The 12,663-nt window shown below is 33.6% G+C and overlaps 1 protein-coding gene across 5 annotated transcripts in view; it reads right to left on the reverse strand.

Moving 5' to 3' along the window:
* The window catches only part of LOC18095168 (serine carboxypeptidase-like 18), a 21,796-nt gene extending 9,133 nt beyond the window's left edge, over nucleotides 1–12,663 (reverse strand). For 2 of the 5 annotated variants that reach the window (XM_052449975.1, XM_052449972.1), the window contains exons 1-11: nucleotides 12,388–12,661; nucleotides 12,161–12,306; nucleotides 11,908–11,987; nucleotides 11,705–11,827; nucleotides 11,168–11,270; nucleotides 11,019–11,056; nucleotides 10,784–10,885; nucleotides 10,611–10,697; nucleotides 10,350–10,505; nucleotides 10,189–10,260; nucleotides 9,984–10,102 (exon numbers count right to left, since the gene is read on the reverse strand). In XM_052449975.1, the coding sequence (XP_052305935.1) occupies nucleotides 9,984–10,102; nucleotides 10,189–10,260; nucleotides 10,350–10,505; nucleotides 10,611–10,697; nucleotides 10,784–10,885; nucleotides 11,019–11,056; nucleotides 11,168–11,270; nucleotides 11,705–11,827; nucleotides 11,908–11,987; nucleotides 12,161–12,306; nucleotides 12,388–12,548 (1,187 nt within the window). In that variant the 5' untranslated portion in view covers nucleotides 12,549–12,661. Of the gene's footprint in view, nucleotides 1–7,068; nucleotides 7,180–9,122; nucleotides 9,193–9,785; nucleotides 9,900–9,983; nucleotides 10,103–10,188; nucleotides 10,261–10,349; nucleotides 10,506–10,610; nucleotides 10,698–10,783; nucleotides 10,886–11,018; nucleotides 11,057–11,167; nucleotides 11,271–11,704; nucleotides 11,828–11,907; nucleotides 11,988–12,160; nucleotides 12,307–12,387 lie in introns of those variants that run through there. The other 3 variants (XM_024602861.2, XM_052449974.1, XM_052449973.1) reach the window with 3 other exon arrangements.

A 12,663-nucleotide genomic window follows, 5' to 3' on the forward strand; every position in this document is an offset into this window, starting at 1 on the left:
GGACTTTGGGTCCGGTTGAAGTTTTAGGTCCACCAAATTTTGAGAATACCAGTTTCGGAAGACCAATTTTGTTTATCTTTACAACACTTACTACGCAAATTTTTTTCTCCGTAAGCATTGTAAAGAGGGGGGCAACTGTCATAACCCTTTTTTTGAGTCCCCGCACAAAAAAGGAGAAAATACAAAAAAAATAAAAAAAATATATAGCAAAAAATAGAACAGTGAAAAAAGGATGTCAGAAAGCTCAGAAAATGGTCAAAAGTTGGTTGAGGAGGTTTAAAAATACAAAAATTAAAATTTGACAGTATTTTGTTGACTGATGAGAGCCCTATTGACAGAAAATTCAATTTGAGGAAGAAAAGTCCAAAATCAGATGTTTATGGGCTCAATTAAATTTTATTGAAGGTTTAATTGAATTTATAGAGGTTTTGATTGCAAGAAAAATTGATTTTGGAGTTAATTTGGGCATTAATTGGAAGAAATTCAAGTTCTGGGATCAAAATATAATTTTTGAGAGTTAATTTGGTCAAATCAGGGGCTTAATTGCATAAATATTGAAGTTTGATGGCTAATTAGGGACTTAATTGAAGAAATCCAAAACCAAGGACCAAAATGCAAAACGCGCGCAAATTGAAGGCCTGATTTTGAATCTAACGCGTTTTTGGCACCAATTCCCATTTAAATAAAACGGCGCGTTTTGGGAAAAACGACGCCATTTCATCTACTGTTCACCCGAAAAAAAGAGAGAAGCCTGAAACGGTGCCGTTTTAAACGGCACTGCAGACTTTCTTCTTCCCCTGGACGCACAGAAAACAGGGGAAGAAGAAGGTTTTGTTCCCCTGTTTTCACCGACATCTCTCCTCTCCCTCTCTCTCCTAAAACTCAAAAAGACGCCGACCTAAGTACCCCACTTGCCTGAATACTGACCGGTGGCCTACCACAGACGAAAAAAAACAGAAGGGACAAGCCCCAGCTGGCGCCACTGTCCACCCTGCCCTGTCCCCTGATCGGACAGAGGTAGGGCATTTTCACCGCCCTTCTTTGCCTATAAATACAGAGGCAGAGATGAGGCAAAAGGAGAGGAGACAAAAAAAAGAGAGCTGAAGACCAAAAGAAAAAAAGAAAGGGGAAAAGGGCAGAAAAAAAATAGAGAAGAAGAGAAGGAAAACAGAGGAGAGAAGAGAGAAGGACCGCCGCCTGGAGCCACCGCCATTTCGCTGCCAGCATCACCGCCACCAGCGAGCACCACTGGGAGCCTCTACAGCAGCCACCGCAGGTCAGTTTCCCCCGCCTCTCTCTTCTTCCTTCTTCCCCTTCGTTGCTCCGTATCCCTCTGTTTTCATTTGCATGCAGAACGTGAGCCATTCACGTTCTGCAGCAAATGAAAATAATTAGCTGGTTACTGTGTTGTGCACAGTAACCAGCTAATTATAAATTTTTGGGCCGGTGCTGGCCCATGTTCTTTTTGTTGGGCCGGTGCTGGCCCATTTTTATTTTGGCCTGGTGCCGGCCCATTTGAAAAAAACATTAGTGATTTTCTCGCATTTTTATTTTATCAATTTTGGTTAATATCGGTCTGTATTTTATGTCGTAAAAATACAAATCTGGTATTAAAATACCCAGTTTTCGTCAAAACTTTCAAAAATACAAAAAAATTTGAAAAAAAAGAAAAAAATGTTTTTGTGTATACAGCCAAGTGTCTCAAAGCTAAAAAATCATATTGTGTTTTTTCATACACCAAAAAACAATGTTTTAACATGCATTTTGGCTTTAATAACCAGTTTATTAAAGTCAAGAGAACATTGGCCAAAATTTCAAAAAACAACAAAAATTTTATTTTGTTTATCTCTTAATATCCGGGGTATGACATTACACGTAATGCGTATTCCGGATATTTAATTCCTTTTCGGACAATAGAATGATTAGGTTTTACCGCATTAAGATAAGAACCTCTTTATTAAGGAGGACTTGTCTTAACCCTTAGACAGACCAACAATTAGAAACCACAACACGACTTTAGATTTTATCAGACAACAAAACAATGCAGCCTACCTTAGGTTGGACGCAGTTGGGGTGCCAATACCTTCCCTTTACGCAACCAGTCTCCGTACCCGATCTCTGAGACCAGTTAGAGTTCCTAGTGACCAGAATACTAGGTGGCGACTCTCATTCTAATTTTTATTGATAAGAGGCAACAATTCCTTGCCTCTCCATATTTTGCCAGAGGGATATGACCACATTCCATTTTACCTGAGATGGTGGACGATCGCCGTGACGCCGTACACGTGCGACAATTAGTATGAGTTGACTTTGATCTTTTTATGTCGTTTTTTTTAATTTGATTTTTTTTCTGATTTCATTCTTCAACATATATTTTTTTGGGCATTGATCTTTGTGCTTTTTTTTCACTTTCCTCTCTATGGGTCTATCCTAATCCTATGTCCATGGTTGCAGGGATAATGAGTAAACCCAGGTTGGACTCCTATCTTTTGTTTCATTGTTTTTTTTTTCCAGGTTTATCCTTTTATTATAGGTTGTTTGATAGTTGGATTTCATAATTTTATTTAATTTTCTTTTATTAACAACATTTTTTTTATCTTTATTAGCACGAATAATCATTTGATTAGATAAAATATTTATTTTAAAAAACAAAATTATTAGATACAACTGAGACTGAGTGCAAGACTTGTGTTGCAAGCTCTGTATGTATAAAATTTCAATTTGAAAAACACGTGGGAGGATTCTAGAAAAGCAAGGATTTGATTTCCAGAGAAACTAAAAATGATCAGTTTCATTACTGCAACATTATGGGCCTTTCATAAATTTTACCAGATATCAAGAGTAAACCATTGATGTTCATTTACCGCGTAGAATTTTGCTAGTGCATAGCTGAACAGCGTTCACTATACTGATAATTAATATTTTTTTTTATTTTTTTTCTTAAGATATTTTCAATTTGATGTTTTTTCTTTTTAAATTTTTTTCTTCTCTTATTGATTTTTTTCCCATAAATTGATGAGATATGTTTTATATTATATAAAAGTTGGGTGTGATGATAATTTTTTTTTATTTGAGGTTGGGTTGAATTTCTTTATTAAAGCATATTTGTTTTTACTTTTAAAAAATGCTTTTAAAAAAGTTTGAATTTTTTTTTTCCTATAGTTCAAATAAATATTTTTTGATGTTTTTATTATTATTTTGATGTGATGAAATAAAAAATAGATTTTATAAAATAAAAAAAATATTATCTCAATATATATATATTTTTAAAAATATTTTAAAACTTTTTTAATTTTATTTTTTTATGATATTGAGTTTACCTGGGTAACCAGATCTAATGATATTGGGTGTGGCTCTGAAGCCAAACCCAAGAATATTAGATCTGGCTTCGCAGCCAGACCCAAGGATATTTCCAATTTCTTTCCCTTAAATTTTTTTTCCTTTTAAGATATTTTCAATTTTATTTTTTCCTCTTTAGATATTTTTCTTTTCTCTTATTTATTTTTTTTTATACTGTAAAGAGGAAATAAATTAATGAAACTTTTTTTGTATTGTACAAAAGTAGGGTGATGACAATTTTTTTTCATTTGAGGTTGGGTTGAATTTCCTTATTAAAACATGTTTGTTTTTACATCTCAAAAATGCTTTAATTTTTTAAAAAAAAATTGAATTTTTTTCTTTAATTCAAATTAATATTTTTTGATGTTTTTGTATTATTTTGATGTGATGATATAAAAAATCAATTTAAAAAAATAAAAAAATATTATCTCATTATATTTTCTTAAAAAATATTTTAAAAAATAATCATTACGTAATAATATAATAACTATCATATTGGCCCGCACTCCACAACGGGTCAATAACACTTTTTTTTTCAAAAGTAAAAATGCTTGAGTTGAGTTAAAAGCACAATGTATTTACACCAACACCATCTTCAAATAAAGTATTTTCTATAGTAGCACCATGAATAGCACATAGCAAAGCAACACCCAATACACTTACAACTAATTTCTTTCTTTTTAATTTTTTTCCTTTTAAGATATTTTCAATTTGTTTTTTTCCACTTTAATTTTTTTTCTTTTCTTCTATTGATTTTTTTTCTATATTATAAAAAGGAAATAAATTGATGGGATTTTTTTCATTCTTCTTTGAAATCCAATAAAACCACCAGTATCAACAGCAGCAGCAGCAACAACAACAACAACATTAACAACAAATAGATTTTTAAGAAACCAACACAAACTCACATCAAAACTCTTTAAAATCTTAAATTCAACATTAAACAAACGCAAAAGTTCACTTACTCTACACCAAACCAAAAACCCAAAAAATTAATCATGGCTTAAAAAAAGAAGAAGAACAGAATCAGTAAAACCTGAGCTTTAGTTGTGTGGTAATGAAACATCAACCTCCCCTGCAACTCCTCCACAAATGGAGTAACAGAAGGGTCTCTAGAATTCAACAGCAAAACCTCATGTGCAGTAATAATCGCCTTAATATGCTCAAAATTAATAACAATTGCACTCTCTCGACCCAAAACAGTAGACAAGTAAGAAAGTAGCGGGCCAAGGATCCGAAGGTCACGAGCACGAAGGCATGTACGACACATGATTGCATGCTTGCCAACTTCCACCACCTGGGCTTGGCCAGTTGAGTCCAGTAAGAGCCAGGGTCGAACCCCAGTTCCTTTTTTGCTAGAGGATGGGAAAGGGACGTTGAGAGAGGTTGTGGTACTGGCTGGCGCAGGCCGGGTCATTGGGTCCATGTCGTCTTCAGATTTGGATAGCGATGGTGTTTGTTGGCGAAATCTAATGGTCGGAGGTGGGGGTGAGTTTTATTGGGCTAAACAATAAGAGGATGCTTAGTTTTGGGAAAGTAGTGGAGTGTTTGCTTCATATCACTACCAGAATTAACAGTTTTATTGACGAAATTTTTTATCAATATTTAAACTAACAATCCGTCAACAAAAAATTTATTGACAGATTTACGGATGGGAATCGTTAATCGGTAATCCGCTCGTTAGTAATGTCATTTCTGTCAGTAAAAAAAACACTGATGGTTTTACAAATAGAAAATGTGTGCCAAAAAAATAAAATTACCCGCTTTAATACACCGATGTAATTATTCCGTCTATGATTGGTAGTGGCATTTATTGTAAATTTATTTGAACCCTCTATAAAATACCGATAAAATAATTTCGTCAGTGATGTAACAGTGTTGTAGTGGCATATGAAGTAAATTGTTCCCCTCGCCTCTGGAATATACCGATAGATTGTGTTTGTCTGTATATTCATCTATAATAATTAAAAAATCTTTTTTAAAAAAATCTTTTGAACAAAAAAAGAAAATAATTAAAAAAATAAAATTGTATAAAATTGAAATATGTAAAAATAAACTTGAATAATATAATATCCAAATATTCATTATAAAATTATATGTTCAAATAAAAATTAAATTAGAACAATGGCGAAGGAAGAGGAGGAGGCTTGTTGTTCCCGGGAACATACAGCCAAAAAAGGGGCACACACGTACCTCCCATTTGTGATATCATGTCCAACACCATTTGGCGGAGTTTTTCATAATCTACCGAGAGTCACTCATATTTTTTTGATGAGATGGACTATATGTTGTTGTAAGGCTACGAACTCCTAAGACTTGAATGAGGCTTGAAATAGTACGAGATAAATGTTGAGATCTCCTCAATAATATAGGCCTCACATATCGATGCCTCAACATACACCTTGTTTTTTACCTTTTTCTTAAGGTTGAACAAGTACTTGCATGGAATAAAATAAATTTTTTCAATTAACAAAACCAATGAAAAAATATATATTTTTAATTACATTTCATGTGTAATCTCTAACCTCTCAAATGAATACATCTATCTATACTGGACCGAGCCTCCAACTTTTGCCTTATATAATAAATGTATGGGTAGATGCTCTATAAAGTCAAAAAATGATGAAGAGAATATCATCTCAAGTTTGTATATTATCTTGACGATATTCGTTTCAAACCTCTCAATGTGTTGTGTTTGCAACTTGCTGGAGCATATATCTCTAAAGAAATGATTGATCTCCGTGAGTGCATTACATATCCTCTTTGGCAATAAATCATGATAAGTTAATGAAATGAGTGTTTGTATAAATATGTGGTAGTCATGGCTCTTCATTCCATACAATCTGTAATCCGACAAATTAACCAACCTTGATATGTTCGAGGCATGTCCATCAGGAAAACATAGACTCTTCAGTCATTGGTACATTAGTAGTTATGCATTCTTGTCTAATACAAAGCTTGCTTTGAGGTTTGTGACTCGTTACCCAACATAAACCAACTCCATATTTTTACGGTGACAAAATAATGTTATATCCATTCTAGCCTTGATGTTATCCTTAATTTGTTTTTCCCTTCACGTCCATGACAATGTTGAAAATGTTCTCAAACATGTTCTTTTTTTATATGCATGACGTCAAGGTTATAGTGAAGGAGATTGGTCTTCCAATAAGGAAGCTCCCAGAAAATATTTTGCTTTACCCAGTTATGAGTCTAACCAAAACCAGGAAACTTTTGCTTACCGGATTGGAAACCAAACATAATGTCACCATACTCTGACACCACGTTATACAATTCTTTACCGGAAAGACGCGGGGGTGCAACATCCTTTTCAACTTTGCCAACAAAAAAAATCCTTTCTTTTCTTTCTGTACCTGTGATCCATTGGCAAGAAATGCAGGTGGCAGTAAAAAAAAGATGTTTTACCCTCGTTTATTAGCGTGAATGCCTCGTTGTTTTCTATGCAGTATGTACATGCTAGTTTTCCATGCGTGCTCCAACCAAAAACCATTTCATAAGGTGAAAAATCATTGATAGTCCACATTAAAGTTGCCCTCATAAGAAAATTTTGTTTCGTCGATACATCATAAGTCAATACGTCGGAGGACCACAACTGCGTCAACTCATCAATCAAAAGTTGAAGACAAACATCTATATTCCAGCCTTGACTATTAAGACTGGGTATGACCGTAGATAAAAACATGAATTCCGGCCTCATACACATCCCCGATGGTAAGTTGTAAACAATTAGTATAACCGGCCAACAAGAATAAGGAGCAGCAAATGACCCGAATGGATTGAATCCGTTTGTACATAGCCCAAGATGAATGTTCCTTGATTCAGCTGAAAAGTGAGGATGCACACTGTTAAAGTGTTTACATGCTTCACCGTCGGAAAGGTACACCATCACTCTATCAACTGCATTATATGATTAGTGCCATGTCATGTGCTCATCAGTCCTTGGTTACATGAATAACCTCTACAGTCTAGGTGTGATTGAGAAGTATCTAAGTTTTTTTTTATGTTTTACAAGAGTCTTTTCCCTGCTAGTTCTGGGTTTATAATGGGAATACCCACGTCCTGCACTTGGTTAGCTCAACATTTTCAAGGTAGTACAACATGCAGAAGTTTGGACACATGTCAATTTTCTGGTATCCTAGACTAAGGGGTTTCATCATGGACTTAGCAGCTTAGAAGTTCTCTTTTAGCCTATTCCCTTCAGGTAAAATGCTTCTCGCCCATTCGACAATTCTGTCATAACTAGCCTCACTCAACCTATAATCCGACTTGATGGTAAACACCTTTGCAATGACCGATAATTTACTGTGATTTGTACAGCCATCTCATAATGATTCATCAGAATCTTTTAAAAGATAAAAAAAACCTGGTCGCGTTTGCATTACGTTCTTCATCTACGATTCAACATTGATTGGCATAACCCTGATTTATTCTCATCACATCCATAACCATAGTCCTATAAGGATTACTGTTGTTAGTTTCAACTCCATGCATGTTGTTAGCACTAGAAGTTGACCCATCTATCCTTTCTATCATGGTCTCGTGAGGAACTAATGGTTCTCCATATGCATACCAACACAGGTATTCCTCCATGAACCCTTTATGTAGAAGATGCTTCGTTACAACATCTGGATGAAGAAACTTTTTATTTTGACACCTTCTGCATGGACATCTAATATTGCCTCCACTAATATTTCTAGGAATAGATGTTGCATAATTATTAAAACCTTGAATGCCATTATAATAATCCATACTCCGCAATCCTTGGGGTGAATCCTTATACATCCATGAACGATTATCCTTAACTTTTATTTAACATATATATATATATATATATATATATATATATATATATATATATATATATATATATATCAAACAATGATAACAACAATATGTATTAATTAATTAAGTTAAGTAAATAATCAACCTACTTTCATACTTCTCTTAATTCATTATCAATTATCTACGTGCATACAATTTTTTACACATTAATTTACAAAAATTATAACTCAACAATAAAATTGATAAAATATAAAACAGACTCATTAAACAAGCCATTATTTATATCATTACAACACACCTATGTCGATAATTCGACATAAGTTTCAACAATTTACAAACAAATATAATTTTACAAAATCTAAAACAAACCATAACATGTACAAAACCATGTATCCATATAAGTTTGTTTGAGTAAAAAACAATAAAACAAGTAAACACTCAATCAAAATACATTTACTATAAAAAAATATGCAATAAAAAAAATTGACTTTTCAAAATTGTTTTTAAATTAAAAAAATTGTAGATTTACTTACTTAAAATTAAAAATCCACAATAATTAAAAATAGTAGATTTACTTAAAAAAGTTTTCCTTCGATAATTTCGTTTCTATCCGTAGATTTTGTGGATTCCCTGCATATTCACTGGATTACTAAATAATGAGTGCCCGTATCTTATTGGGCAATTCATATAATTCTCTTAAAGTAGCATTATAATAATTGTTTTTTTACTGGGAAATAATATAATATATCATCTTGGTGGTTAAGATTGTTATTATTATTATTATTAGTACTACTATTACACGTTTAGAGATACAAAGATGAACAGTTACTATCAATTCTATCGAGAAAATAATAATAATAAAAAAGCTAATGTCTGTTCTTACCTTCACAGTTACCACCACCAATATTAGGCTTTCAAGATAGCATAATTGCTTATTTATATTTTTAGATTAAACAGTTAGATAAGCTAATGTCTGTTCTTACCTTCACAGTTCCAAATGTCAGGTCGTATGTTATGTAATCTTGCACATTGTCTGCATACAGCATTGCGTATCTAAAGATGACCCAACAAACAAAAAAGGATTAGTTAATGCCAGTTGCTGTACGTACGTACCTTTGTTTTTTTTGGATTCTGTCATTCTATGTTTTTTTTTTAAATAATCTCTACCGTTTCAAATGGACGTGACACATGTTAAAAATATGTAAATTAATTAATAATATCATTATCTAAAAAATAAAATTAAAGAAACCCAAACTAAAAGATTTTCATGAAGTTAAAAAAAAGGGTGATAGTTTAGTTACAAATATCTTCCTTTATAAGATATTTAATATTAGTTTAAAAATATTACTAGAACAATATTAGCATCTAATAAAAAATTGTTATTAATAAAATCATGAACGAGAGATTTTATTATCTTATGATTAATTATATGTTTGAGATAATTTAACTTTATTGAAAAATAAAAACAAATTAATATGAGCCTTTTTTAAAAAAAAATATTGCTTTTTTTTCTATCTTTTTTTAAGTATATTGTTTTTCTGAATATTTGTAACTAAGTTCTATTTTTTTAAAAAAATTATGATAAATTCCCATTGGTTTGGATTTTGAAAAATAAAATCAAAGGGTGTAAAATGATGGATACTAACCCTGCAACTTGACCATCAACAAACCATGGTTCCCAGTCATACTTAATCGTCAAATTCAGAGATTCTATCCATTCAAGCGTACCAACGTATGGGATAAGCATATCATGATCGCCACTACACATGTTAAAACAATGGTTAAGATTGCACTAAATGGGAAAATTCAGAATTTATAATGTGTTCATAAATTATAAACATTACCTGTAAATGAGAGCTCGATATGGTTTCTTGGTCAAGTTCCGATGGTAATCAACAGTACTTTTGACATTGTACGAATAGGCCAGGGTCTTATTGCATCTTCTCCAATCCTTTATGGTTCCCTGGTCATGATAGTTTTATTTTTTTTCCGCCATGAGCAGAGTGATTTTGAATCTGGAAGGTAATAGACTTGATAGGGCAAGCATACCTTGCGAATATGAAGAGCATCTCGAACAGTTTCATCATTAGCCCACATATAAATGTATACATAATTGTAACTCTACATGCCAATAAGCTGGTTAATAACCAAGGCATGCGATGATTTTTTATGTGTAAGAGAGAAAAAAGAAAAGAGAGAGTTCAATGTACCCGGCACCAAGGTCCAGGAACACGGGGACTTGATAGCAGAATATCAGCGTCATCGGCTATGAGAAACCTTGGATCCCATTTCAATGGCACTGGTTTTGGGGATATGTCCTTGCATGTAGGTTCCAGAATGTGTGCATTACATAAATTTCGAATGCACTATATATAAAGTCAAAAGACAAGTCAACTTTCATGTTCATAAACTTCAAGCATGATGCAAAAAAAATGTTTATCAGAGTTTTGATTTATGAATTGATCAGTCACCTCCTTGATGGCTAATATGTCTTCCATACACGATGCGTTCCTTTGATCTGGATTTAAGTACTCACCCTTGCAATTTTTCATGAAGGACTGGAAAAAAACATGAGAATAGTTTTGCTTATATGAGAGCTAGCTAGCTGGGAAGTTAAAGAGCAGAGCTAGGAGAGGGAATTTACCTCGTAGAGTTTATCTGATATAAGCACTTTTAGGTGAGCAAAAGGAACTATTGAATTGATTTGAATCTCATAATCTGTACGTGGGTTTCCAAGCACATATCCCTGAGTTCCAACATGTTGTACAACCTTGTCAACTACAACGCAAATAAATAAGTAAAACAAACAAAATAAAACAAAGGCGCAGCTGTGGACTTGTAACTAATGCGTATTTGGATTTTCAGAGTTGATCGAGTACTTTGAGGTTCATTGTTGGCTGATGTCCCACTTCATTTCCTGCAAGAAATAAAACAAAAACAAATTAAACACTTATGTATGCATATGGAGGTTGAATATTACAAGAAAGATAAGTTGTGTTTGGGACAGAAGTAATTAATTAAATACTACCATCAGAAATCTCCTGGACAATGATAGGTGCAACGATGCCTGTATAGGAGTCCCCAGCAACATAGAGTGGATTTGTAAGAAACTTAGGGTGATCCACAAGCCACTGTGTCACAAACTCATAATGTTAGCCAAATTGTTTTACATTACTAGCTTGTTTACTACTATGCATTTACCTCTGTTGACTAGCATGACTCATGGCACTGCTAACAACCTTTTGAATTTAACAGTTGTTTTACATTACTAGTCAATATGCCTTTTATGCTTATCACTATTTCTTTGTTTAACAAACTCATTTGCTAGCAGATTTTTCAACAAATCTGATTCCATTATGATGTATAAATTGCAAGTCAATATTGATCAATAAAACTATGTTTTTCTAGCATATCCATAAATCAGTCTCCAGTTGTATTCAATATTTATGCAAAAAAACCCAAAAACCTCTAATTTTAATTAGAAAAAAAACCCTTTTCTGTGCCATTCCTTTTCCTTGACAGACAACTTGTATATCTTGCGATTTAAAAATACACTTTCCCTTACCTTTCTTAAGAACTCATAGGTTTCTGCAGCTGATATTGTATCACTAACATGGTAGCCTTCCCATGTTGTTGAATAGGAAAATCCGGTACCAACAGGTGCATCTACAAATATTATGTTGGCAATCTGCACCATTACATGAAACATAATTTCAACAGTTACATTTAGTTGCAAATAAATAATTCAAGGGTGCAGAAATTTGTGACCTTTGTCCATGAATATGGGTTCAATGCCAAAACAGGTTTGCCTCCTCCGCTGGATTTTGCATAATCAAATGATAACGGGCCTATTCATTCATAACCAACATTAGTAAAACTTTTAATAGCCTTAAATTTCTTGGATTTTTGCCAAAGGAATTAGGAAATAGAGAAACTTCTGTTTTAAAAAGTGCACGATAAGAAGATTGTAGTTACTGAAAACATGAATTATGGGGTTAGAAAGATGAAGACACGCACACACCAATTTCATATATAATTCCAGACAGGGCAGAGCATCCAGGGCCACCAGTGAGCCAAAGCACAAGAGGGTCATCTTTTGGGCTCCTCTCAGACTCGATGAAGTAGTAGAATAGCTGCACGGCTTCCAATTCTCCCACGCCAATATACCTGGACACAGAAAATCATTATCAAAACAGGATAAACTTCACAAAGCCTTGCACCAAAAAGAGAAAAAGTACGTACACTCACCCTGTTTCCAGTACAAATGGAAGGTTACCGTCAAAGCCAGGTAGGGACTTGATTATTGATTTTGATGCAGCGGCATCGGAGAGTAGTAGTAGAGTGAATGCAAGGAATAACATCATATTGATTAAGTGGCAACGTGTGTTCCGGAGTCGGATAACGGACATTTCGGTGGTCGCGGGATATATACAGCCCTTTCTTCATCAACGAAAAGAAGTTGAATTGCTGGTAGGTATCTTTCCACCGTACGAGAACTGAAATGGGTACCTCTGACATGATGTG

Source organism: Populus trichocarpa, chromosome 1 (assembly GCF_000002775.5).
Source record: "Populus trichocarpa isolate Nisqually-1 chromosome 1, P.trichocarpa_v4.1, whole genome shotgun sequence".
Lineage (NCBI taxonomy): Eukaryota > Viridiplantae > Streptophyta > Magnoliopsida > Malpighiales > Salicaceae > Populus > Populus trichocarpa.